This window comes from Chelonia mydas, chromosome 15, assembly GCF_015237465.2.
Source record: "Chelonia mydas isolate rCheMyd1 chromosome 15, rCheMyd1.pri.v2, whole genome shotgun sequence".
Lineage (NCBI taxonomy): Eukaryota > Metazoa > Chordata > Testudines > Cheloniidae > Chelonia > Chelonia mydas.
The window spans coordinates 24855363-24883188 of record NC_057856.1 but is presented as its reverse complement, the minus strand read 5'-3'; the positions used below and the strand labels follow the sequence as shown (position 1 = coordinate 24883188).

The following is a 27826-nucleotide window of genomic DNA, read 5'->3' as shown; positions in this document are numbered from 1 at the left end:
CTACGCAAGCGCAGTGACGCAGAATTCCCCCAGCAGGGGGGACCAAAGACTGAGCCCACCTGAGCCCCGTTGCCCCCGGCGGCCGAAGCTGAAGCCCAAGGGCTTCTGCCGTGGGGCTTGGGCTTGCTGAGGCCTAGGGCCAACACCACCCTTGGTGACCCCCTTAAAAAGTCTGAGAACCCCCGCCTGACTCGTGCGCTGCCCCTGGCGACTAGTTATTGGGGGGGAGCGCCCATGCCGGGAGCCAGGCCGAGGCCATTCCCGGGGGTAGACAAGGACATCCCCACCCCCACACGTTCTTGGCAGCATTAGCTACGGGCGAGGGGCGCTCCGGGGAGAGCGGCTGCAGCCCGCCGAGCCCTCACCCTGGTAGAAGGCTGAAGCCAGCCCCCCCCATGGCCTCGCCAGCCCCGCCCTCCTCCCTCTGAGCCGCGGGCCGCCGTTTCCATAGCGACCAAGGCCCGCCGCAAGATGGCGGCTGAGCTGAGGCGGCCTCCGCCGCGTTTCTCGGGTAGCCGCTGCCCGCCATGATCACTACTGTTCTCTGGGCGCTGCTGCTGCTGCCGGGGTCTGAGCCCCCCACGGGGCGGGCTCAGACTCCGGCCCCGCCAGGGAACCCCGGTGGGTGCTGTTGGGATCCTGGCAACTGTGGGGCGGGGGTCTCTAGGTTTGGGAGGGGCCCGTCTGGCTGCCATCCTCGGGTCTGCGGGGCGCTGTTCAGTTCAAACCCGGGGCAGGCCAGGCAGCGGACGAAGCGCAGGCACCTGTGTGGGAGAGGCGGCCAGAGACCATTGGGGGTGGGGAGGGGCAGGCAGTGACCCCTGTGAGAAGTGGGGGAGGGGGACACAGGTACATGTTGTGGGGGAGGGTTACCAGTTTTGGTTGGACGTACTCCTAGAGATTTAATCACATGACAATCTTTAATTAAAGATTAATCTTTAATTCCTGGAGACTCCAGGCCAATCCTGGAGGGTTGGCAACCATAATGGGGGGACTGTGGGACGGCCCAGAGCCCTGTGAGGGAGGTAGGGGGAGAGGTCAGAGAGACCGACAGGGGATAGGGTTGGGGGGGGGGCAGTGTGGAGGGACCTGAGACCTGTGGGGGAACTAGGAGGATGGGATAATGGGGAGGGGGCAGAGAGATCTCTGAGGAGGCAGGGGTTAGGACAGTGGAGTGGGGTTACATAGACTTTAGAGAGTGGGGTGTACAGATTGAGGATTAATCAATCCTATAGGAGAAGCAGGAGGGGAGGGACACACTGACCTATGGCAGGGGGCTTGTAAGGTCAGGTACTGGACAGGTCAGGGTCTTGGGAGGAGAGGTAGTGGGAGAGGTGGTGAGAGTTAACCAATGACTATGACTAGTGGGTGTTTATAGATTTTTGGAGACGGATTGCATGGGGCTATTTGGTCATAGAGAATGGGGGACAACAAGGAAGGGTCAGAGAAAGCCATAGGGGTCTCTCTCGTTATGGGTGTACTCTGGTAATCTGGCTTTCAGAAGTGAGTCTTCAGTGTGTGAAACCAAAGGTGTTAGTCCTGCTTGGAATATGCAGACATCAGTAAATGTTCCTGGATACTAGAGGTTTATTTTGTTGGAGGAGTAATCATCATTTTTTAGGATATCAGAACTTTGTTTTTAATTTTTAGCAAAGGCTGCAGACAAGACTCCATAAAACACAAGGTGTGTGTGTCCAGAAGAGCAAGAGAAATTTAGAAATAGCCCTCCCACGATCCTTTAGGGTTTTTTGTTTGTTTCTTTGGGATAAGTTTAAATGACCTGTTGAGGCTGTCACGGAGATTTGAGTGTAGAAAACAAAAATCTGGTGGGCTACTATTCTTTTGGGCTCTATGAGAAATTGGTCTTTGTTTATTTTTAATGATTTAAATTAAACTTAGAATGCCAGAAAAAAAAATCAAGCTGTGTCCACCCCATTTTGTAATAAATATAAGATTTTGAGGATATTCTGAATATTAATACCCCATTTGTTTTCTTTTTAGTCTTTCAGCCTTCTTTTATCCACATGTCTGGGCCCACAGTCAGTTCATTTTTAGTTGGGAATTCAGCAGATGTTGTTCTGGCTATAAATGTAATTCATGTGAACACTGAGACAGGTGAGATCACTTAAAACCATTACTTTTAAAAACTACAGTCAAACAAATATTAGTTGAAATCTTAATTCACTTTCTGTTCCTAAGATGATTGGAAGGAAAATTGTATACCTTGTTTTACAATTGCCTCTGTACTGGGTGCTCCAGAGTACTCCTGCTGATCAAATAAGGCCTTGATCCTACAACCAGCACTGCACAGAGCCCCATTGTCTCCACTGAGGCTTCATGTGGACATGGAAGTCTGCCAATGAGGCAAGGTGTATTGATTGATTTATACTAAGGTGATTTAAATCACCAAATTAAAAGCCTCAATTTAAATAATTGATTTTCATCAACTTTTCCATTTGTACTTCAGTAATTTTCTAAAGAAAGGTGTATTCTCAGTATTTCATATAACCTTTAAAACATGTTGATTTACAACTAAATAGAGTCTTTACAGTAGATTTGGTACATGTGTTTGCTACCTACAGAAGGGTACAGTGTAACTTTATACATTTATTTAAGCAGCTGTGTAGCTCAGGGGTTCTCAAACTGGGGGTCGGGACCCCTCAGGGGGTTGTGAGGTTATTACATGGGGTGTTGCGAGCTGTCAACCTTCACCCCAACCCTGCTTTGCCTCCAGCATTTTTAATGGTGTTAAATATATAAAAAAGTGTTTTTAATTTATAAGGGGGGGGTCGCACACAGAGGCTTGCTATGTGAAAGGGGTCACCAGTACAAAAGTTTGAGAACCACTGGATTGTAGCTTAATATTTTCAGATTCTTAATTGTACATTTTTAGTATGTTACAAAATGGTGAATAATATATTGCTTATTTACTAATATTGTGCCATACTGGTAAAGCTTCACTTTCAAAAGTTAGATGGTTTTCCTCTGCTTATTTCTTTATAGAGAAAAGCAGCCTTTAACGGAAAGTTTTTGACAGAGGCTCATGGTTTCAGCATATTTATTTTTTATTTCAATGTTTTAAGAGATTATAAATCTAGGCCTTAACATATTTTGTATGAAATTAAGTTTTTCTTTTTAAAAATATACCTTTTTAAAATTAAATCTGATTATAATTTAAATAACAAAATTAAAACAAATCCAATTTAAATAAATCTGTGATTTTTATCTATTCTGCCATATGGAGCCAGTTGCAGGATCGGGGTTTAACTTTGCTCCAAGTATAGATGAGAATGACGTAAAGCAGCAAAACAAATTTTACCGTTTTTTCTTTTAAATTTAGGAATGTTGCCTACCGTTGCCTACTGCAGTGGGAGTAACAGATATGGTGAATGGAGTTTGAATGTTTCTTATGGTATGGTACGTAAAATACTGATTCTTCACTCTAAAGGTAGGGAGTAGAAGTTTGGTGTATTAAAAGTGAATGTGAAGCTAATTTAATGGTAGCATAAAGAATACCCATGTTTGATTTCTTGTCTTGATCTCTTACTTCTTGGAATAATCATTCTTGTGGACACTGAAGATCCCACCACACTTTTCATAAGAGTAGGGATTTAGGGGTGTAGTTTAGCCAAAATTCAGCTATGTCATAAGAACGGCCATACTGGGTCAGACCAAAGGTCCATCCAGCCCAGTATCCTGTCTACTGACAGTAGCCAATGCCAGGTGCCCCAGAGGGAGTGAACCTAACAGATTATGATCTAGTGATCTCTCTCCTGCCATCCATCTCCACCCTCTGACAAACAGAGGCTAGGGACACCATTCCTTACCCATCCTGGCTAATAGGCCTTAACCTCCATTAATTTATTTAGTTCTCTTTTAAACCCTGTTATAGTCCTAGCCTTCACAACCTCCTCAGGCAAGAAGTTCCACAGGTTGACTGTGTGCTGAGTGAAGAAGAACTTCTTTTTATTTCTTTTAAACCTGCTGCCCATTAATTTCACTTTGTGGTCCCTAGTTGTTATATTATGGGAACAAGTAAATAACTTTTCCTTGTTCACTTTCTCCACACCACTCATGATTTTATATACCTCTATCATATCCCCCCTTAATCTCCTCTTTTCCAAGCTGAAAAGTCCTAGCCTCTTTAATCTCGCCTCATATGGGACCCGTTCCAAACCCCTAATCATTTTAGTTGCCCTTTTCTGAACCTTTTCTAATGCCAGTATGTCATGGTGGTTGACTGCTGCCTGCCCCTCCAGAAGTAGATGCACTTGCTATCTGTCTGCAGTTTGTGAAGGGGATTGAGATCTTTTGAAAGGTGTTATATAAGAATGAAAGGTGCTACGTAAATGCTAGACTATCACTTTTATTTATTGTTATGAATTCTGGAATTTCTGTGGGATACCATGATTTTCATGGCTTGTGGTCATCCAGAAGTGTTTGCTAAGTTGAGGCTTTGATGGACAGCAAAATCAGTCCAAACCACAGCTGGCAGGACTTTATAAGGAACCAAAAATGAATGCTTTTGCTTGTTTTAGGTTTGTCCATGTAAGTTTTGAGGTAGTATAATTCATTTAAGTGTGAGCAAACATCTGTGTAGATAAGTTAATAAATTCTGCATACATTTCACAGCTTTGTTTACTTGCAAATCTCAATGCAGACATTTCAAGTTTGTCCCAAAACAAGTATTATTTTTGATACAATAATATACAGAGGCTTCAATTATAACACAGGTAGCAGAAGGGATACACTGTCAATGATGCTTGCCCTGCACAAAGGTGATGCAGGGTACAATCTAGTAAATTTAAAAATAGCTGTCAAACTTTAACTGGTGTTTTTCAGAATGTTTCCAAAGTGACTGTAACCTTGATGAGAAACCTGCAGTTGTGTTTGTCTAATGCAACTGATTGCTGCATGGAGCCACTTTGTGTTGTTGAGACTCTTCAAGTTTCTGCTTGCCGTGGTTCAAAAACATTGGCAAATCTCCTGATTCAAGCTGAAATATATGCCAACTCTTCCTTTACAGGAAATGTGTCAGGTAAGTGTTTAGGTAGTTAAAAAGAAATCAATATTTTGTCTGGTTCCAGTTTCATTTTTGAATATTTGTATGTCTTCCTTGGTACTTCCCAGTGTGCTAACTCTTGTTGCTCCAAATTTAATGTATTTATAATTTATAGACAAAGGATTAAATCAAATCAAAACACTCATTAACATCAGTTGCACCAGCCAGCATTGCACCCCATATTTTTGGGGGGCTACAGTTGTGTCTTTTGGGCATTTGCAAAATTGATTTAATAAGGTAATTACAAGCTAAACTCCCTTTGCAGTTCCATTGCTTGTGAGGCAGACTAGTAGTAATTGTTTTATTTTTTTCTATTAATGATCGTTATTTTTTTTAAACAGAAGAGAAGTGATGATTAAAATATAGTGATGTGTGTGACGGTGCCCCCCATAAGGCTTTATGGAGATATGCTTATGAATGTATATATGACATAACTAGACTATGTTTAAGCTTTATACAGGGTAAAACGGATTTATTCAGGGTTTGGACCCCATTGGGAGTTGGGCATCTGAGTGTTAAAAACAGGCACACTTCTGCATGCTGCTTTCAGTTAGGCCTACAGCTGTTACAGGATGTGGTTCAGACCTGGGTCTGGGTTTACAGCAGGCTAGCGGGTCTGGCTCAAACCAAGCAGGGCACTGAAGTCCTTAGCTGACTGGGCAGGAAAGCAGGGACAGAAGTAGTCTTGGAACATCAGATGGCAGCTCCCAGGGGGTTTCTGTGATCCAACCTGTCACAATGTGGATATGTAACATCTAATTTATTTTAGTAGTCACTTTCCATCTGTTCAATCTTAATGCAAACAGGATTCTTCTAATCTTTTAGGTTAGACATCTGAGATGTGAAGTTGCCTGTTAGAGGGGGGTCCTTAGTGAGTTTGGTTGGGGTGGGTTTGGCCCAAAATGTAAGGTAATTGGAGTTAGGGCAGCAATAAAAGAGCCTTGGTACTATTTGTCAATATTTTAAAAAATAAAATGTATAAGGTAGGAATTACCTTTTAATGCATACTTTCTCTCTTTCTTTTTTAAAAGAATGTTGTCTCAAATCTGATTAGTGGGACTGCAATGCAAATGAAAATGTTAATTTTATGGCCTAACTTTATTTTGTATTACACTTTTATAGAAAATGCAACAGTCATCCCTAACCAAGTGTTTCAGCCCCTTGGCTCTTGTCCTTGTAACCTGACAGCTGGAATTTGTGATATTCGTTGTTGCTGTGATCTGGTACTTATTACACATATAATTTTTAAGTTATTCCCTTTAAAGTTTTATGTTACCAGTACTCTTAGGGAAATACAGCAAAGTCCACTAAAATACCTGAGAAATTATTTGTTAAAATATTGTACATTAGTATCGACTGTCTGTCTTTGAAGAGTAAGTACATAACTTTAAAACACTATAAATAGGGGACTTCACTAGAAGTGTCCCAAGCACTAAATTTCACTGGAAACACTGTTTCTGTTGTTGTCCTCTGGTTTTTAATTAATGAATTTTAAAAAGGGAAACTTGATATAGTGAAAACACTTAAAAGGCCATACTCTGCTCAAATGTTATGACTCTGCTAAATGTGTTATGGAATACAACATTTGTGTCAGTATTTCCATTTTAATCTTAACTCCGAGTAGTGCTAGGAGCTCCCTTATACATACCAGGATTATTTAAATCATCACAGGCAATGAGAAAGCATCCTTGGTGAAGCAGAAAAAAAGCCCTGTCATGTTAAACAGCTTCCTTTTTCTTTTTTATTTCAAGGAATGCACGCCAGATTTGAAGCAATTGTTCAGTGGATCATGTTTTGCTGGAGTGTTTGGTGGGAATGTAAACCTGCCTTTTGACCAGCTGTGCTCTGTTCAGACAACGAACAGTGCTCCTGACTGGTTTCCCTTCTTGTGTGTACAGTCTCCTCTTAACAATTCACCATTTCTTGGCTACTTCTACCATGGGTCTGTGTAAGTTTTAATAAAAAAAAAGTCATAGTGAATGTATCGAATAGTTATGATATGCCAAAGAAGTTGTTATACCACTTATGTAATGCGAATAATGTTGTTTACAGGAACTATCCAGAACCAACATTTTAAAATATATGCATTATTTAAGTTTTATAGTGAAATGTAACTGTGTGTATGGATTTAGAGGTAATATGAAAGAGGGAGATTTGAAAGAGATAATGAGTAATTATTTGTATTGGATAGGTGATACACTAATCATTTATTTTTTAACATTTGTTTGCAGTTCTTCATCTCTAGTTTCTTCATTTAAGATTCCTTTGCAAACTGTTCCAGAAAAACCTTTAAGTGGTTACAAACAAGGAGATCCAATTATGACAACAGAGAATGAGTATTTTACAATTCGTCAGGTAATAGCTTCATGTTAGCAGTATTTGGGTTTTGTTTTTTCTTTCTTTTCCTTATTTGTCTGTCTCACTGTATAGGAACAAAGAGAGATACAAGCAATTCTGTGAGTAGCTGTTTTGAACTGGTGAAATACACTTTTCAACTAGCAGAACATTCACATTAAAAAAAAAATCATCTCTCTACCATCAATTTTTTCCCATATAAATTAATATTTTGAATTTAACCAAGAAGAATACACTGTCAAGAAATATAAACAATTTTGGCATAACTTAACATTTTTAGGGGTTCTTTACATATTTTTGTATTTTTTATAATCCCTGCTCTTTAACTGAAAACTTTATTTTCTATTAGCTCCATCATCAACTACTCAGGCTTTTTCTAGTTTTCTTTACATTTTAGAATTTTCATTTTAGAATCACTGATTGTAGTTGGTCTAGCAAATCACAGTGAAACCTTGAATTATGTTTTAAAATCTGATTTTTTTTAAATATAAATTTTGGTCTAACGGCTTGCTTGTTTTGAGATAAGTGTAGGTGGGCATAGTACAGACACCATGTGCAATGAAATGGCGGTGTGCTTTTTAGCTTGAACGGTAGAACTAGAATAAATTCCATCTTCATATTCTTTTCTTTTGAACTGCATGCAGCGATCCATGGCTGGGCAGTGTGTTGGAAACGCCCCAGTAGCATTCCTTCAGAATTTTGATGTTAAATGTGTTACTAGTCTGTCAGCTTACAAGGAAGGATTGTCTCATCATGTGATGATAAACAGTGGTACTGGAGGTATGTTGTTTTTGCTTTGACAAAATGTACTGATATTGATTTAAGAATAGATATAGTGATCTTAAAGTCCTAAGACTGATAATATGGTAGCCATTTATGGACAATATGATATCCTGCATTGTTTTTGTTATGATCTAACAAAACTTCTCCCTTGCAAGGCATTTCAGCCATTCAACTGTTGACTGACTGGTTCTTGTGGCAAGCCTCCTGCTTTAGGGTCCCCAGATTCAGGATATGAGACTTTGAGCTTGGGTTATGACTTCCTCAGTTTCCCCTCTCCCACCGAATACAAATTTTGGCCAACAGGGTTTAAATACTAGCCCCCATCGAGAACATCCCTTTCCTGTATTCAGACTGTTGTAAGAGCTTTTTTTCCCCCAGCCAAGGGCAGACACTGTCTTCCCTTTAGAGTTAGTCATAAGTGGCTTCTCTGTAACACTTTGTTCTTCTAGTGTACGAAGCATTATCTCCTGGGTCTCAGTTATAGAGTTACATTACCCCCTGGCCATTGTGCCAGCATGAGGACAACATATCTTAAGTTGTTTGCCAATAAAATTTCCAAAGTAAGACATTCTCTTTACGCTGTAAAACACTCCCCTCACCTCACTTCTTGTCACATGTTGCACTTTTGTGGGAGCATATAATCCTTCAAAATACCATACATTATCATTTAATTAGAAAATAGTGTTGGTATCATTACAGCTCTTCTGAAAATGTGTATTTGTACAACTAGAGGCTTAAAGTGTCTGGGCCTAATTCAGTCTTCCTGTTGTACCTGTGTGTCTGAGGGTATTGCTTGGGTCCGTTTTATCGCTCGCATCTTAATACAGCGACTCAGCAAAAATAGCTTATTTTGTTGTGTCATGTAAAGCATGCTTTTTCAGAGGAACCTGTTGTGTTGTAACGACTGTCTAGTCTTTTACTGAGAGTTGTTTGTTTATTTTCTAACTCATTTTTTTATAGTTTAATAAATCCTCTACCTTGGATGAGGAAACAGTATGTGGCTGTGTCTCATTTGCTAGTTAGATTTGCTGCATTTACTGTTTTTCTTGTCAGACACCATCCAGCAAAATGTGATCTATGGGAGTGTAACTGATGTACGTAACTTCATCACTAAACCAGGTATGTGTCTTTTCTGTACTCCATATTATTCTTACCATCCTTAAAGAGACAAGGAGTTGATGATTAAGTTAAGATGTTAAAAGAGATCTTTGCAATTACCTGAAACTAAAACAAAACAAAACTTAGTGCTATGCAAATTGAAAAAATCTTAAGGTCTAATCCATCTCCCTTTGAAGTCTATGTAAAGAAGTCTGTTGACTTCAGTGGGAGTTGGATCAGACCTCTAGTCCTTATATATCTTAGCCAGTAGCAAAAGTAATTGAACAGTTGTAATGGAGTTAAGATGTACGGATCCCTTTGGCTATATTTAAAGTTTACACTCAAGTATAATAGTTGAGCCCCACCCACATGCAGATGTATAGATTGGTATTTTGAAAAACCTCCTTTCTCATTAAATGCATCTTACAGCCAGTTGATCTACACTTTCATGTAGAAGATCTCCAGGCTAGAAGAGTGCATCATAGATGCTCTGCATTGGTATGGTATCATAGTAACTAAACACTAAAACGGAGGTGTTTTTGTTTTTCAGAAAAAGTTAGAATGACGGCTGTTATAGTTTTTTTATTGCATTTTATAGAAAATCTTCCTTAAGGTGTAATAACCTCTTTCATTAGTATGGTTTCCATCAAATGAACTGTTCTTTTCTTTGCAGAAGACATTCAGCGTACTGAGGTTTTATGTATAAATGTGACCTTTGCCGAATATTATATGTTCATATGGAAAGGCAAGACAATAGAGGAAATAAATGTCACAGTCCTCATTGAAGAATTATGTGATGGAGGTACTATAATGCATCTCTACAAAATAGTTTATTCAGAAATAGTCTTTTTTTCTCAGCATAGAAGTTTTGTGAAATACTTTTAATCAAACATCAGAAGACAATGCAGTTTGAAATAGAATTTTCCATTGGGCTAAGAAGAGCCAGGTGGTGTGTCTGGTTGGTATATTGTTAGTTTTAGGGTAGTTATTTATTAATCAATGATTGGAGGTTGATATTCTATGTACTGTTTACACAAAAAAAGGCATGTGTCAGTGGCCTGCATTGCTGGATTTGAGAAGCTTCATAGAAGGTGTTAATCAGCTTCTGAAATCATATATGAGCATGCACAATCCAAGAGCGTGGGTCTACGTGGCAGCTGCTGGTTGATGTATATGTCAGTTAACAAGACTTTGGTGACTGTGAGGGTGGGGGGAGAGGGAGTTTAATTGTTGATGCACTTGCTTTTTTACGTAACAAAAGTATTGCAATGGACTACTTTTTTTCTAAGAAATTATTTACATTTTTTTTCTTTTAATAGAAATACTGACACAGAGATTTTCAGTAAACTTTGTAAGCTTCAATAGTACTAATACAACAGAACTATCTGGGAATCCAGGTAATAATACTCCGTTTTACTTTAGCTTCTGCTGGCTGATTTGGCGGGGGGGAACGACTTTTTTATTGATAGCCATAACCAGTTATGCCCAATTTTATTTTTTATCCATCTCATTTTCATCTTAATGTTGATAATCACAGCCTCTCCATTTTCTACCCTGCTACTGATAATATTGATGATGCTGAAAAGTATCATCAGATATTGGAGAACTAAAATATTAAGGTCTGATCCTGAAAACACTACCAGGCATAGTGCTTGCTACTGTAAGTATTCCCATTGAAATGATGCATTAGCAGTTTTCATCCTAATGCTCCCTTGAATATTGAATTGGAATGTTGCTCTGTGGCTGCATAGGAAGATAGAAGAGAAGAGGCTTTCTTTGCCCTCTTTCCTCTCTTCCATAGTGCAGCCAGCTAACACAAGGTAGAATTTGGCTCTTACTGTTTTCTGAAAGTCGTTAATACTCTTTTGTTTGAAGTGAAACCATTCTTGCTATAATGAAAAGTTCTGTTTAGATGTGAAACTAAGCACCTCATCAGTCAATTAGGGTTTCCCAACACGTTCAGAACTGTAGGAGACAATACTTCTAGCAAAATGAGAAGGCTTCATGATTATACTACTAGGCCCTTTTAGACAGTACAGTATTTTACAAACACTAACTAATCCTCACAACACGCTTTTGTGAGAGTAACTGAGACTAACTATAATACCTAGCTCTTATATAGTGCTTTTCAGCAGTAGATCTCAAAGCACTTTACAAAGGAGGTCCGTATCATTATCCCCAAGGTCACAGAGTAGTTAGTGAGCCAAGATTAGAATCCAGTAGTTCCTAGCCTTCATTTCTGAACTCAGTTCACTAGACCATGGCATTTTTAAGAACTTGGGGAGTTTTATGTATTATAAAAATGTTTGTCAGTGCTGATGAATTCTTATAAAACTTTCACAATTTCTGTTTCTGTGTTTAGGTTACCAAGTTGGCAAACCTGTTAGAACGGTAAATATTTCTTCTGAGACTGTTACCATTCTAAAACTTTGGCAGCCAGGTACTACCTTTTGATATGCTGTTTTAATCAGAACTGCAATATAAACCAAAAATACTCTAATTTTATTATGTGTTTTGCTACATCTTTTTTTATTTTGGCCTTCCCAGACTGCTCTGGGTTGCTAATCTAGTGTTTCTTGGAGTTTAGATAAATTTATTATAGAAACTCCAAATACAATGAAATACATGTATAAATCAGATTTTCCTGTATCATAATTTTATTTTGTATATAGTGCTCTCTTGAATAAAAGACCACTACTGAAATACTGGAAAAATATACTAACAGGTAATATGAAGTATTGTCATTTATATGGAAGTGCAAGACATATGCAATAAAACAAAGTACTGAAGAATCTGTAATTTTTAAGATGCTACAAATGAAAATGGATGGACACTTAAGATAAATAGAATTTTAGTAGTATCTGTTTTAGCATTCTAAATCAAAGTAGCTTTCTACAAATTTGCAAGCTAGAGACTGAAAAGTTTCTATGAGAAACACAAATAAATGTTTTCATTTTGTAGTTGGCAGTGGTTTGTGTAAATCAGCAACTTTCTCACCAGTTCTGTTTGGATTAAATTCACTATCTGGATGCATTTTAGAAGTTAATATTAATGAAGATTGCGGTCAGTTAAGGTGAGGTATATATGTGTTATCCTGTCCTCCTCCCCCCTGTATTCATTTGTGGCTTTAAATATTTATAGAACTCTTATCTTAGCATTCAAAATAAGAAACCGATGCACTTTAACTAATTTGATATTATAGTGGTGTGTTTTTGTTTTGACTTACGATAGCCAGTGCTGCAAAACACTTCCTATGCAAGCCTCTCATATCCACACATTCATATTTCTCTAATTATGTAACTTTTGTGTTTGAAAATGGCTATTTTTAGTGCCTTTTTAAAGGGGAATTTTTTAGTAGTTTCAGCAAAATCTTTAAAGTAGTTTTGGAGTTGGGAGAATGTCAATAAAATAATTTTTCCCCATTTAAAAAAAAGACCTCTTTTTTCCCTGGAATAACTCAAATAGCTGAAATTTGTTTAAGAGCATGCACTGAGAATTTTGAAACTTCAAACTACTAATAAATATCTTGTTAAAATCCCCATAGGCCCCCATTTCTATAATCTCTAAGGACTCCACAAACTTGAATGTATTTATCCTCACAACATTGCTAGGGCAATGCTTTTATCCCCATTTTACCGATGGGAAACGGAAGCACACAGGAAATCTGTGAGAGAGTTGGGAATCAAACCTAAGTCTCCAAAGTCCCACGCTAGTGTTTGAAGCATTGGACTAGCCTTCCTCTCTAGGGATGGGTACTTAATGATAACAAATGCTGAATACCCTTGTTTTACATTTCATCCATAAAATGGCCCCTCCAGTAGCATAGCAATCCATTTTATTATGCCCGGGCATGGAGTTTACTGGTTCAAAAGGAAGTGTTACCTTACTGAGTCATCCACATCAATTCCAGCAGCACTTGGGTTTTCATATTGGATCTCCTGTACAAGTACTGACAAGATCTAATAAAATCACAGCCCAGAGTGGTATAGATATAGGTTTATTTGTAATGTATTACAACATGAGTGTTTTGCAGGGAGGATGTAACTGATAGACTTAATTCATTAATACAAGCTACTCATGTTGGGAAGAGAGGCAACTCAAGTTACAGTGATCTAAATGATTTGGTGGAAATAATACGTAAGTCAAAGCTTCATCTGTATCTTAGATTAATATAGATTTTAGTTTTACTTTACAATATGATTAGAAAATTTTAGTTTCTCTTATAAAACCATAGTAAAGGTGTACGGAAACAGTGTTTTAATGTCAAATTATGAGAAATCCTCTTTTTCTGTGTATATGCAATACCATTCCCCCAATCCCCCCACAAATTAAATATAAATACTGATACTCTGAACATTTTTTATGACAATGAGGAAATAAAAATGTCAATTTATGTCATGTGTACAGATTGACAGTAAAAATAAAATTTTATCAATCTCAGCATTTCATGTGGAACCTCTCTTTTCTCCAAGGAAGAAAAGACATTTTTGTTTTATTCCTATGCAGTTTTTATTAGTATCTGACTGCATCGTGATAATGTTTAAAATATGTTTTTAATATATATTATTTTCAAATCTAAATAACTCTGTTTTCCTGAATAGGTTTAGATCCACCTAATTCTAGTGCAAATGCAAGTGCTGGAAATTTGAACGGCATCTGCTCAGATATTCCTGCTAACCTGAATATTCACATAATCACTGCTGATGTGGGTGCAGTAGAAGGGATTGCACAGGAAGAGATACTCGGTGTACAGATCAGGTACAACAGAATCATGGCACTTGTTATATTTGGTGAATATTGTGTTCAAGTATAGTTGGACACTGTTGGGTAAATGAAGCCAAAAATATGTAGTTTAAAAAAAAGTTGCTTACAGGTTTTTCATGATTATCTAGGGTTTTGCTTGGGTTTCTTCTTCTCCGCAGTGTTTGCAACCCAAATCCAGCTGCTCTAGTCCATAATCACTTTCACTTTCTGGTTAGCTTGTTTTCATTTCCAAGGTGAGATATGCAAAAAGTAAATTATTGGTGAAAGATAAAATAGACTTATTAAAACTGAAACAATTTTAAAAAAGTCTCCTCCAGTGTTGCTAGCAACAGCAGTAAGGAAATGTATTATTTTAACCTGAAAGTCTCTCTTTTATTAGCCGCCATGTTTCTCTCTGCTTGTAAATAACTTTGTTACTTGTGTAGTTTCACTTGACACACACATTAGTAGCAAGCTATATATTTGAAAGCATAAGTGGAAAAATTCCAGAAGAAAATAACCCAAAACTCATAAGTTTCAAGTGTCAAAAGCTCACGTTAGCAGTAAGTTTTATACATTCCATCTCATTAGATGAAGATAATATAAACCTTTACAGGTAAAATTTTCTATTTTGTGTATGCCACAGTTGTGTCAGCAAAAAAGCAAAACAAAACAAAAACATTTACCCACTGTCCATGCAAAATGAGCATTTGTTTGGACTGGCAAATGTGCATTGTTGCTTAGGGATCTTACCTGACTGCTATTCTGAGTACTGGTCATAGTTCTGATACTGACTGGCTGGGTTACGCAGGACAAGCCACTTAACTTCTCTGCAATTCAGTTTACTGCTAGGTAACATTGGCATGATACTTACCTGAATCACAGTGTGATGTGAGGCTTCCATCAATGTTTATTAAATGCTTTGTTAGCCATGATGAAAAGACAATAAAAAAGTGAAAAGCATTTGTATTAAACTCAGTGTATTCAAATTTTAATTAGGATCGAGGGGAGTGATATTGCCCAGCTCTGATTAAAATAGAGAATAACTAATAAAATTATGAAAGTGCAGTGCAAGAATACAGCAACAGGTACACTGTAAATATTATTAAAAAACCCTTTATAAGATATACTCTTTGACATCCATTTGATATTTCCCATATAAATTACACTGATTGTATGTTAATTTTCTTTCAGTTTTTCAACAGTGATATGGCAATTCCAGTGTGGGATTATCTGCGAAAATAAGTCCAGTTCTCTTCCTATCACTTCTTCAGTCCAATTTATTAAAGTACCAGCTCAACCACCCATTCCAATGACGAGGTAACTTTTTATAGAAAGCAGATATCTATCATCAACTATGAAGAAATACCAAATTAAAATAGCAATAATAAAATAGTAAATTTGGTTTGCCAGAAAATAGTCATTAGGTTTGAGGCTTGGTTAGACTGCACTGAATCACAGCTGTTCTACCAGTTAAGTGTCTGTTTCTGTAAAGTGCCTTAAATCCCACTAAATCAGAGGAATCTCAGTGAGAGTTGAAGGGTACTCTGCATCTCGGCCTCATCCTGCGATGTTTACTCATGTGACAAGTCCCTCAGTAGAATTATTTGTGAGATTCACTCAAATGGATAATGGGTGCTGGATCAGCCCCTAAACTGACACTTGCCTTGTAGGTACATTCAAACAATTGTTGTTATTTCTAAAGCATAGTATTTCTTCTTTTGCTACTAGAACCGTAGAATTATGTATGGAAAGGTCTGTTAGGTCAGCCCCAGCAAGGCAAGCTTGTTTCTTATAGTAAACTTTATATTGCTTTGCCCAGTCTAGTTTTAAGTTTCTCAAGAGATGAGACTTTCTTTCAGGAAACTATGTTATGGACTAAAAATTCTTACCATAAATAAGTTTTTTTTCCATTATATTCAACCTAAATTTTCCTATCTCAGTTTCATCCCAGTTCTTCTGGTTTAAAACCCTGGTACTACCCCCAAAAGAATCCTCTTCCTTGGTGTAAATCTGTGCTCATCAGAAGAAGGAACATTCCCTTAAATCATCCCATGGCTAAAAATGAGAGACTGATTGATTAGAAAGGAAGTCGTCAGGTTTAATGCTCCTGTTTTAATTGCTCTTTCATGCAAAAATAATTTAATAAAGAAACAGCTGCAAGATTATTTAATCCAAACATCTTTCTAATTTGTTTTTCCTTGCATTTGCACTGGTGACTGGTTGTACCATAGTTGCAATTTAAAGTTTTTTTTTAAATTGTGTTTGTAGATTTCAGATTAACTATACAGAATACGACTGCAATCGAAATGAAGTTTGCTGGCCACAACTCTTTTATCCATTGACGTGGTATTACACAGGTAAAAAAGTAGTGTGTGTGGAGTACAATGTATTATCAAGATTATCAGTAAAATTACATGATGCTTTGTAATATGGAAGTGAAGTCTTCCTGTCTTTTGGAAATTGCGAGCTGCAAAGTATGTTTGTTTGTTAAATTGTTCTTTACTGTCCATGACTGGATTTATATTGTATCTTGGCAGATAAGTGGGGAAAAAAATGAAGAATAGTTACCAGACTCAGTACTTTGTCAGTTCTCTTGAGGTTTTATTGCTATTTTTATAACGTTGTTTTAGGGAGAGTAAGGTTCTTTTTTTAGCCCCTTTCAAAACTCTCTATCTCCCATTCTGTTTACTTTTCTTTCTGGCCAACCTACTTTATAAGAAGAATGCATGGCTTGCTCTATAATATTGGCCTATTAGTCTGTCAAGTTCTGTATTCTGCCTTTGGCTGTAGCATTTGGCAACTTTCAGCTAATTGAGTTAGGAACTCCTGTACTCCAGTCCAAGCTTTGCCATTCGTAAATCAGTTAACTTTTCAGTTTTTCCATTTGTAAAAGATGAGTATGATCTGATTAATAGGGGGTTGCGAGGATTAAATAGCTGATGTTTGTAAAGCACACTAAGGCACTGCTCCTGCAGTGAGAACTGCAAGGGTCCAGAGGACTGCCCCTACTGTTCTCAGCACGAGGTTGAGGCCTCAAGTTATTTTGTACTACATTATTTTATTCAGGTCCATGTTCAGTTGTAGTCTGTAGCTTTTTATCTTTGCCTGATTTTTAATTCAATATAAAAATAAAACTTTAGGGCCAGGGTTTTCATATCCTTATATTTATTTAGATTTTTTTTTTTCTTTCAGGAGAACCATACTCTCAGTGTCTTGCCAAAGGCTTGATACTGGCATTTTTCTTTCTACTTGCAGTTGTTCTGAGTAATCCTTGGAGCAGAATCCTTAAAGTGTGAAATAATACTACAGTTTAAAATTTGAGAGTATAAAGAGAACCATTTTATTAATGCATTTTTTTACACTTTTGTATTCAACCAATGTTTTGATAAGTAGTACTTTTATTATAAAGCTTGTGAAAAAAGTAATTTCTGGATTTTGTGTATTTTTATATAAATACTCAGAGATGTAAAATTAATGTCTGTTCTATATAGAATATGGTTGTATTAGGTTTTTAAAAAAAAGATAATCTGTTAATGGCTAGATCCTGTAAATGGATCTGCCAGAGTGCATTCCTGTGACATTGATTTAGGAGGTGCACTGCATGGGTTCAGAAATGTGCTTGGGTGGATTCATACCTAAACTGTAAGACATTTGAGTATTTACCAACAAAAGATATAAACTTCAGTTAATGATTAATTCAAGCACACAACTAGTGTTCTCTAAGCAATTTAAGATTGAGCTTTACAGTTAATTTAGGTTTTCCATTTTGCTGGATCACTCTGGAAAGAAATAATTTGGAATAGTAGCAATAATCCCAATGGAGTTGGTTTCCCATTTTAAAAAGCATCATCTAAAAAGTTGCTATAAATGCCTTATTTGACTTCAGTAGTAGTCACTGTGTTTATTTTCATTTGTGATGCTAATTGTTTAAAAATATATCTGCAAAGGAAAACAATTTCTCCTTCTGTATATGTTAACAAGAAGTTATTTTTTAAAGAAAAGAATTGGCTGTTTTTAATTTTCTTAAGATCAAGTCTTGCCTTCCTTGCTTTTGCTGGATGGCTCTATGCATAACTAGTGTGGGAATGTGATGTTCTCAACTTGCTCAGGACTGAGAGTCACCTTTACCCCACTGCCTCCAGTGAGAGAGAGACTTGCTTGTGCTTAACTGGGGGTCAGTGCCTTGACACCACCAGTCTGTTAGTCATCCGGAGAATCTTCTCGGAGTCATACTAGCCCTTACTCTTTTTTACAGGTTAACCTTAGGTGCATTCCAGTTCTCAAGCCCCTCTGAAGATTTCCCATGTAGTGTTCAGCCCTTTATACACTGAATACTCGCAGGGAATAGTATACACACCAGCTTCAATGATTCAACTCAGGATCTGCTCCTTGTACAATACCTCAGCACTGAGATATATTTGTAGTGAAAACAATTATAAGTTTATTATCAAAGATCAAGATTCAAGAAATTGTGAGTAAGGATAATGGAAACAGAAGGGTTACATATAAAACAAAATTAATACATGATTTCTAGAGACTAAACAGGCTAACATCTTGGCTAGAAGAGTTTTCTCACCCAAAACCTTTTGCAGACATAAATTCAACCTTTTCCCCCCCTTCACAGGTGACCTCTTTACAAAAATATGTATGTACTGTATGTTGTGGTTTGAAGTAGATACATTTAGAAATATGCAGTTACTGCATAAAAGTAGGAATTAAGTTTAGATTTTTTTTTTTTTTTAAAGTGAGATACATTAAAAATTGCCAGGAACAACCCTATTTTACTGACCAAAGGCGCCATCTAGCCTGGTATCTTGTCTTAAACAGTGGCCTAACACCAGTGCTGCAGCAGGTGACTCACCTCTGCACAATCAACATGGCCAATTATGCACTACACTGCCTGAGAATGGAGTGGTGGGTGGTAGTTCCAACTGATCACCTGCCTTGAATAAAGATTAATAGATCTTGTAACTTTTAGCCTATTTTTCACTCATCTGTATATAATCCTTTAATTAAAACTGATCTCTTTAGTTTAGTATCTTGTAACTTTGTGTTCTATAGGATAATTATGAAGTGTATAAAGCATTTATTTCCTTTTATCCATTTTAAATTTAAGTGCTCTTATATTATGGGACAAGGTAAAAAATAACAGCTTACTTGTCTCATCTATCTATCTAAAAGTACATAGTCTTTATAATTTCTCCCCACTCCTCTTTCTAAGCAAAAATATTTTGCTCTTCTAAATCTGTTCTTGTATGGAAGTTTTGCTCTCTGTCATAGCTACTCGATCACTTTAGAGGCAGAGTTGGGGGCATCTGTCTCATGCTTGGACAATTTGAATGAGATTGTAAAGAGAAATGATTGAGTAATGGATATGACTATAAATGTCTCATGAATAATAGTAATTCTCATTAAAACACATGGCTCATAGTCTCATTTTCATAAGGGAGAAGCTTTAAAAATGACTAAATTTTCCCAGTTAAGGAGTTTCCTTACCTCCAATGGATGAGACTTAGAGCAGGCCTGAGAGGTAAAGACAATCCAAGATTATGAGGAAAGAAGAGGGCAGTTTATTTCTTTACTGCTGAAGCAGATTTTATGTCCTTGCCTCTCCCTCCAAAGGGCCTGGGGATTTATTTTAATGCTAGTTTCAAAGTCCTCCCCTTTAGGGTGAAGGAAAGTGTTTTGTAGTTTGCTGAGGACTGGATCCATTTGTCCTATGCTTGGGGATGAATCATGCCCACAACCATCCCTGATTTACATTTTGCAAAACCCAAAGCTGCCCAATGAGGTTTTCCAAACCAAACTGCTGTTTTTCAGTCCCCTCTTTGTTAGACATAAGAGAATAGGCCCAAACTTCAGTGGTTAATCTGAACTACCTTGAAAGCTGGGAGGGAGGGGTTGGATAAAATGTGACCCAGATGGGAGCTGCCTCTGGGTCTGGTGAAACTTTCCATGTGGGTGGCCTCAATTGAGGGTGCCTTCAGTAGGGAGAAAAGGTGTGCTCTTAACTCGAGGTAACTCATACAAGGTAAACGCCTAGCGAAGACAGGGTAGTTTGTAGTTTTCACACAAGTTAGCAGGCCCTACAGTTTTTAAGGCTCTCTTCTCTGCCAAAATCTTTGGGGTTTATGAGATAACTGACCCGGCTCAGCTGTGTGGCTGTAAATCCTGAGAGGAGACGAGGCTCAGTAGTTTATCAGGCTCTAGCTAAGGGCCATCAACCCCAGGGGAGGAGAATGGTGGTGAGCTGGCGGATCTCGCCGAGCTTCTCTGGGTGCAGAGAGCAGGCGGTCCCGCTAACTCCTGTGAAAGCTTCACCCCGCCGGGTGCCCCCTGGGCTGTCACCTCGGGTAGTGCATTCCCATGCGCCGAGCGAGACCTCCCTCAGCTCTGCCGGAGCCCCGGCCCGGCGTGCGCCCCCGCAGGCAGCCCGCTGGGCCGCTCTCCCGAGCCCTGCTGCTCCGAGAGGCGCCTGCGGCCTAGCTCCGCGCCCTGGCCCCTTTCCCGGCGCGCTCTGCCGCTCGGCCCGGGGGCGGGGCGGAGGAGCGCAGGGCTCGCCGCAGCTCGGCCGGCGCTCCCGCGGCCTGCTGAGGAGACGGGTTAGACACCGGAAGCGGCTGCAGTTGCTGCTCGCGGACGTCGGAGCTGAGCTCCCTCCATGGCCCCGGGGAGGGGAGAGCCCGCCGGGCCCCGCGGGAGGCGGTCGCGATACAGGGCCCGGTGACCCTCGTCAGCCCGCTTGGCGTGTGGGTGCGGGGTGACCACAGCCTCCACCCCACGGCGGCCCGGGGCTCATCATGGGCTCCCTGTTCCGCAGCGAGAGTATGTGCCTGGCCCAGCTCTTCCTGCAGGCGGGCTCGGCCTATGAGTGCCTCAGCGAGCTGGGCGAGAGGGGCCTGGCCGAGTTCAGAGACGTGAGTATGGGGGGACTTCCTGCCCCATCTGCTCCGCCCGAGACACCCCGCAATTCCTTCTGCCCCATCCACTTCGAGCCTCCCCGCCCAACTCCTGTCCCCTTCCTTCTCCTGCCCCATCCCCTCTCTGCGAGACTCCGCCATCCCCTTTCCCTTGAGCCTCCCCGCCCAACTCCTGCCTCTAGTTCCCCCCCTTCTTTCTCCTGCCTCATCCTCTTCCCCTGAGACTCCCCTCCTGACTCCTGCCCCCATTCCCCCCCCCCAGATTCCTCTTCCTACCCCATCTCCCCTCCCCCCCCGAGATTCCCCCATCCCCTCACGCTGAGACTCTCCTCCTGACTCCCCACTATTCCTTCTCTTGCCCCATCCCCTTGATTTTGTAATCAGATCTAGGTGGCTGAACCCACACATCCATGTGGAGCCCCCTTTGACTTCAGTCTTGGAGTATATGGTCTCAATTATTATGCATGCACATCCAAGTGGTAGGCCAGTGGAAGTATCTAAACTGTTTAAAAAGATGCAGAGTTCATTTTCTGATCACATCAATCTTGCAGACTCTTTTTCTGCCAGTTTTAAAGCATACCTGTTTCTGGAGGTATAGGCGGAATAAGTACTCCTTTTCTTTTTTCCTTAGTAGGTGAAACCAAGTCCCTGTCTAATGTAAAATAGGGGTGGTCAATAGCTATTTGTTGTTTGTGTGATTCGTTGGGATTATCTGGGTGATCTTTGCTTACTGGCTGAAACTTCAGAATTTCTTCCAACTTCCTTTCAGATGTTTTAATTAGAAGTAACTTCTGAAGGGAAACTGGAAAGTAAATATGGTAGATTGGAAGAAAATGATTGTTAATAATAATAATTAACACTAAAACTGTGTTTAAAGACAACTTATGTCCTGTCATCCAAACACCATTTTAGGGTCTGATTCTGCAACTCTTGCTTTTGTGAGTAGTACCATTTGAAGTCAATGGGATTAATCCTGAAAGGACTGCTTGCATGATTAAGGGTATTATTGTCAGTGCTGCAGAGAAAAGGAAAATAGTGGAATATACTATACATACATATTTTCAAGCTGATAATACAAAAACCATGATGATAATTCCCTAAAGTTGAATACACATTCATGAACACTGCACATACAATTTATGACATTGGGAGAGTAGCTTTGTAGTAAAATGAAATTTTTGTACTTGAATTCACTTTCAGATTTCACTGAAGTTCAGTGACAAAGCTCCCATTCACTGCAGTGGGTGAAGGATTGAATCCTAAATCTGTGTCTTTAATTTGGAGTCATAAGGGCACTACATTTAAAATAAAATAAAATAAAAATAAAATTGGAATGGTTTCTCTATGGGATGTAATTATTTTTACAGTCTGCTGAAAAAGAGGCAGAAGGTTTTGATCTGTTTTAATTGAATTTGTTGTCTGAAATCCCTTTACATCTTCCTAAATGAAGAGGAGCACCTGCTGGGAGGAGTTACCTTTTGTTCAGCACAGATGTGATTCTGATTCCAGGCTACCCAGTTTTAGTATCACAGCAACAGACTTCAGCTGAAACAGTGCTGGTTGACATTTATGAGCCCTAATCCTGCAAACTCTTACACATGTTATTAGGTTTCAGAGTAGCAGCCGTGTTAGTCTGTATTCGCAAAAAGAAAAGGAGTACTTGTGGCACCTTAGAGACTAACCAATTTAATTGAGCATAAGCTTTCGTGAGCTACAGCTCACTTCATCGGATACATTCAGTGGAAAATACAGTGGGGAGATTTATATACACACAGAACATGAAAAAATGGGTGTTATCATACACACTGTAAGGAGAGTGATCACTTAAGATGAGCTATTACCAGCGGGGAAAGAAAACCTTTTGTAGTGATAATCAAGGTGGGCCATTTCCAGCAGTTAACAAGAACGTCTGAGGAACAGTGGGGGCACTGCGCCCCCCGCGCCGCTCTCCCGCTGGTAATAGCTCATCTTAAGTGATCACTCTCCTTACAGTGTGTATGATAACACCCATTTTTTCATGTTCTGTGTGTATATAAATCTCCCCACTGTATTTTCCACTGAATGCATCCGATGAAGTGAGCTGTAGCTCACGAAAGCTTATGCTCAATTAAATTGGTTAGTCTCTAAGGTGCCACAAGTCCTCCTTTTCTTTTTACATGTTATTAGTTTCACTGAGTCCATTTAGACTGTTCACGTTTGTAAAATTGTTGAGCACAAGTGTTTGTAAGATTGGGGTTCTAAAGTCGATGAACCAGTTGTGTTTGGAGAAATTACTGCTGTGATAAATATTTAGTGAGTATTTTTTCTCCTTCACCCTCAGCTCAACCCTAGTGTAAGTGTATTTCAGAGAAAATTTGTGGGTGAAGTGAAGAAGTGTGAAGAAATGGAAAGGATACTTGGTAAGCTTTGTTTTAATATTTTTCTTTCTCTAAACTAATCTCTTAAGCGATGTCGTTACTTAATTAAAGTTTACACAATCAGAGTACTACTACATTGGCGATCTTATTTATCTGTGTTCTTTTATTATGCTGATCAGAACAGAATCTGAGCACTTTGAAATCTGAGACTTTCTTTTACATATTCTATAGAGTCTAGGATGGTTAGAAATTTGGGAGTCAGAATGGTTCAGTGATTAGGTCACTGTTCTGAGAGTGAAAACAAATAGATGTTTCTTAGCCTGAGTCTATGCTACGGTTGCTACAAGGACACAGCTACTGTGCTACAGCTGTGCCACTAAAGTGTATCACATTAGATGCTTCCTAAATGGGCAGACAGGTTTTTCCCATTGGTGTGGTTAATCCATCTCTCTGAGAGATCAACAGAAGCGTTCTTCTGTCGACCGAGATGCATCTACATTGGGGGTTAGGTCAACCTACGTACGTTGCTCAGGGTTTGAAATTTTTTACTGGCCTGAGTAACTTAGTTAGGTCAACCTAATTTTTAGGTGTTGACCAGGCCTTGTTTTGATATTGACACTTTGTGTTACCTTGTGCAAGTCACTTAACCTCTCTGTGCCTCCATTTCTCCAGCTGTAAAATGAGTTTAGTGATGTCTGTTTACCTTTGTAAAACATTATTTAAGTGCCCAGTAAATATTTTTAATAAAAAACTTCGGGTGTAGAAGAGTTACTAAACGCTATTGCTGATAAATTACTGCAACTGTGTCAACATAAATTCTGTTTAAAATTCTGGTTAGGAAATGGAACTTTCTCTCTTAGAATGAATTCCTTAGGAATTAAGTGTATTAGTGCACAAGGTGACCTTCAGCTATTGAACTTTCAAGCAGTCCTGAAAAATAGCCTTCTGTGCCCATAATTACATTCATGTGCTAGTAGATTAGTGGTAATTAGATTTTTTTTAATTGAATTTCAACTTGCTTCCATATGTTGTTGGAAAAATATTGTAAATTCTCTTTATGGAAATGTTTTTGGTACCCTCTTATGAGCTATTTGTTTAGGTCATGTAAAACCCACATCCTTTTCATATTCTTAGCAGCTGTCTCAGCTCTTCCATTGCTCTGCATGTGTTGCATTTGTTGTCAAGGCTACCCTTGCCCCCTGCTTTGAAGAATCTTTATTGCACACGTGGATCAGTGAGCAGGACATCAGTCTTTGCAGAAGACATGAATGGGGAAGGAAGTCACTTGAAGAGATATCATGAAATGTTAAAAGTTTCTCAAGGTCCTTGTGGCTGAAATTTTTCTGCGAAGACTTAATGGCTGAAGATATTTAATTCCACAAATACTTAAAAGAAAAATATGCCTTGTATTTTAAATGACCTTCCCCTGCAAAAAACTCCATCACCTTAAAGGTCCTCAGTGCTCAGTACCTCTAAAGACTGTATCAGAATCAGAAAAAGATAAGATCTCTAGAGCCTGATTTTGCAATATACTTAGTGCCCTCAATGACCGCTGACAGGGTACTCAGCAGCTTTCAGGGGTGTTCAGGCATGTTTGGACCCCTAAATAAGTTATTTAGGCAATATGTTCTGAAAAATGTTGCATAATACAATTCTTTTTTCAATTATGTTTCTGTTCTTACTCCAGGATTTCTAGTGCAAGAAATTAAGAAAGCTGATATTGCTCTTCCTGAAGGAGATACTTCTCCTGCTGCACCTCATCTTAAACACATGTTAGAAATACAGGTAACTCTTCAAAGAATTTTGCAGAAATGAAAGGGTAGGATTGGATCTTGGAACTGAATTTTACTTTCCTTCATTTTGGAACAAATCCTGAGAATTTGCTGTTCTCCTTTATTAAACTGAATGCTGCAGGCGCTCAGCGCCTTTTGGTATTTGACCTTTAATTGTTTTTAACCTAACAGTTCTGCGCTTAATTCTGCTATCAGATTGGCATAACTTAGAAAAAAATATTTCTTGACTTCGTGCTCAAGCTTTCCCCTCTGTAGCTTTTTTCCTTTCAGCCAGTGATATGCTAGAGACTGGAGTGAAGATATGGTATTGATGTGGGCTTTTCTGTGGCAGAGCTAAAGTTAACTGTTAATTTTTTGTCTGTTTAACTCAGAGCTTGTTTGCATCTCTTTTTTTGACATACTGAGTATGCTGGTTTACCTGGCTTGTCAGGTTTCCCAGACAAATTGTTAACTACCGTGACTGTAATCTTTTAGTCTTGTAGGTCACTTTGGGAATGTACCCAGTATTGCAGTTCTTTAGCACATATAACTCCAAAGGAGGCCAGTGGCAGTTGTGAATGTGAAAGCTGAGCAGGCACTGAATGCATAGAAAGCAGGCAGCTGTTTTGTGTAGATGCTGTTGAATTGATTTCTATTTACAGTATCTCAGTAGAAACAATTGTTTGTAAAATGCACGATGAGTTGAATAATATGTCAGTGGTGGCCAAACTTAATGGCCCTCTGAGCCACATACGAAAATCTTCAGAAGTTTGAGAGCGGGGCAAGCCTGCTGGGGCTTGGGGCGTCAGCTCTACAGGAGGCACCTGCTGGGGCTGAAGCCCCGAGCCCCTGCAGATACGCCTCGCAGGGCTGAAGCCCTGCCACCTCACTGCAGGGCAGAAGCTCCAAGCTCCTCCCTCCCCAAGTCTGGTAGGCAGAGAATGAGGGGAGGGGCAAGGGGCTCTGCGAACTGCACTTTAACTGTAAAAGAGCTGCGTGCAGCTTGTGAGCTGCAGTTTGGCCACCCCGGTATATGTTTTATAACCTCCTCATTCAAAATTCAGTCATTCATATTGTAAAACCTTTTAGGCCCTAATTCTGATTAAGAGCTGGCTGTCCAGCTCTTAATTTATGGTAATTTATGGTACTAATTTATGGTACTGATGCCAATGATGTATCAAGCTTACACAATGCAGAGTGGCATAGGCAGACTGAAGGATCCAACCCTTAGTGCTTAATAATTAAAAAATTGGGAATCTCTTGCATCAGTGAGACAAACTAACTTTTATAAAGTTTTTAAAATTTCTTGTTGTGTGAATATAGATGTTAGATCATTTTAGTGAAAAAAGCTAGTAAAATATGGGATTGTCTTATCTTTCCTTGCAAGCTAAGTAGGGATTTAATTAAGGACTGTTCAAGCATCTAAACATGCAGAGTTTGCATTGAGAAATCTGGGAATTGAAAGCATTCAGGACTTTGTATAGATAAAACAAAACAAAAGAGATCCTGGGCTAGAAAAAAATAGCTGGCCAGATTCTCTGTTGGTGTAACTCCAGTCAGGGCTGGATTTAGGGGCAGGAGACCGCCTTAGGTGCTGGGCTTGGGGTACTATTTTTGTTGTTAGGATCTTATATGACAGGGATAAATCATGCATACAAGTCGTGCTTCAAAGTAGTGAAATGGTCTAAAAATGCAATAAAAAAATAAGGTATTCAAAAGTTTAACAAATGGAGTGGGACGGGGGGAGCTGAAGACGCTCCTCGTCTATGGCGTCATTTGGTCTAGGGCAGGCTTTGACTCCAGTGACAAAGGCCCTGATCCTGTAAACATTTAAGTATGTGTGTAATGTTACTCACTTGGTTAGTCCCATTGATTTTGGTGGGAATACTCATGAGTAAAGTTATGCATGGGTGTATTTACAGGATCTGGGTATAACATTAAATTTTTTTTGAAAAGGAGCCCCAGTTTATGTAATATAAAAAAGGGTCGTTGGATAACAGGTTAGAAATTGATGGATCATGAATGTGGGAGAAAAGGAAGGAGAATAAAGGACGTGTCTTTATATTTATTCTGCAACTGAAAATAACTTTTTTCTTTGAGGATTTAAATAATTTTCAGCAGAGATGGAAGTTATTCTGATTTCAGTATCTTGTCATCATTTTCTGCCAAATGTACTAATAGGCATTTTTCACAGATGATTTAGATTACAAGATTTATTGTAGCTCTTACTTAAATTAAAATATATAACCAGTAGAAAATAGTTTTTGGAATGTTTCCTTTGATCTTACTTTCAAATGAATTAATTGGGATGCCAAAATTTCAGTTCTAGAACCAGCTGTAAAAAATAGACTGCTAGTTGACCGTATTTATTATCAGAATAAATGGTTAAACATTCCCTATTTTAGGTACATATATTGTTTAATTTGACCAGATTGAAGAATTAACTGTCTCTGATGCTCTACTTGATTTTTTTTTTTTTTTAAATGATCATGTTTGGTAAAAAGCATTCAGTAATTAGAAATAACTATCCCTAACTTTCAATGGAGAGGGAAAGTAATACAATGTCTTTTTCCATTTTTTAGGAACAGTTGCAGAAGCTGGAGACAGAATTGAGGGAGGTGACTAAAAACAAAGAAAAGTTGAAGAAAAACTTGCTTGAGTTGACAGAGTATACATACATGTTGCGGGTCACACAAGCCTTTGTCAAAAGACCCGTTGAGGTACTGAGTATAC

The 27826-nt window shown here is 39.0% G+C and overlaps 2 protein-coding genes across 5 annotated transcripts in view; both read left to right on the top strand.

The window, feature by feature from the left end:
* Positions 1-303: 303 nt before the first annotated feature.
* On the top strand, positions 304-19057 carry TCTN2 (tectonic family member 2). Of its 2 annotated transcripts, none has more exons than XM_037879262.2 (18): positions 304-621; positions 2002-2115; positions 3341-3417; positions 4843-5038; positions 6185-6285; positions 6814-7010; positions 7294-7417; positions 8062-8197; positions 9254-9319; positions 9972-10100; positions 10618-10695; positions 11661-11738; positions 12260-12371; positions 13332-13435; positions 13900-14056; positions 15236-15361; positions 16313-16401; positions 17237-19057. In XM_037879262.2, the coding sequence occupies exons 1-18, from the start codon at positions 528-530 to the stop codon at positions 17338-17340; spliced, it is 2082 nt and encodes a 693-aa protein (XP_037735190.1). In that variant the 5' UTR covers positions 304-527; the 3' UTR covers positions 17341-19057. The 2 variants fall into 2 exon arrangements, with proteins under 2 accessions (XP_037735190.1, XP_037735191.1); XM_037879263.2 differs by having other exon boundaries at positions 344-621; positions 6814-7004; positions 17237-17469.
* Positions 19058-20543: 1486 nt separating this feature from the next.
* The window catches only part of ATP6V0A2 (ATPase H+ transporting V0 subunit a2), a 31404-nt gene continuing 24121 nt past the window's right edge, over positions 20544-27826 (top strand). For all 3 annotated transcript variants that reach the window (XM_037879259.2, XM_037879261.2, XM_037879260.2), the window contains exons 1-4: positions 20544-20961; positions 23285-23363; positions 25009-25106; positions 27676-27813. In XM_037879259.2, the coding sequence (XP_037735187.1) occupies positions 20845-20961; positions 23285-23363; positions 25009-25106; positions 27676-27813 (432 nt within the window). In that variant the 5' untranslated portion in view covers positions 20544-20844. The remainder of the gene's footprint in view (positions 20962-23284; positions 23364-25008; positions 25107-27675; positions 27814-27826) is intronic.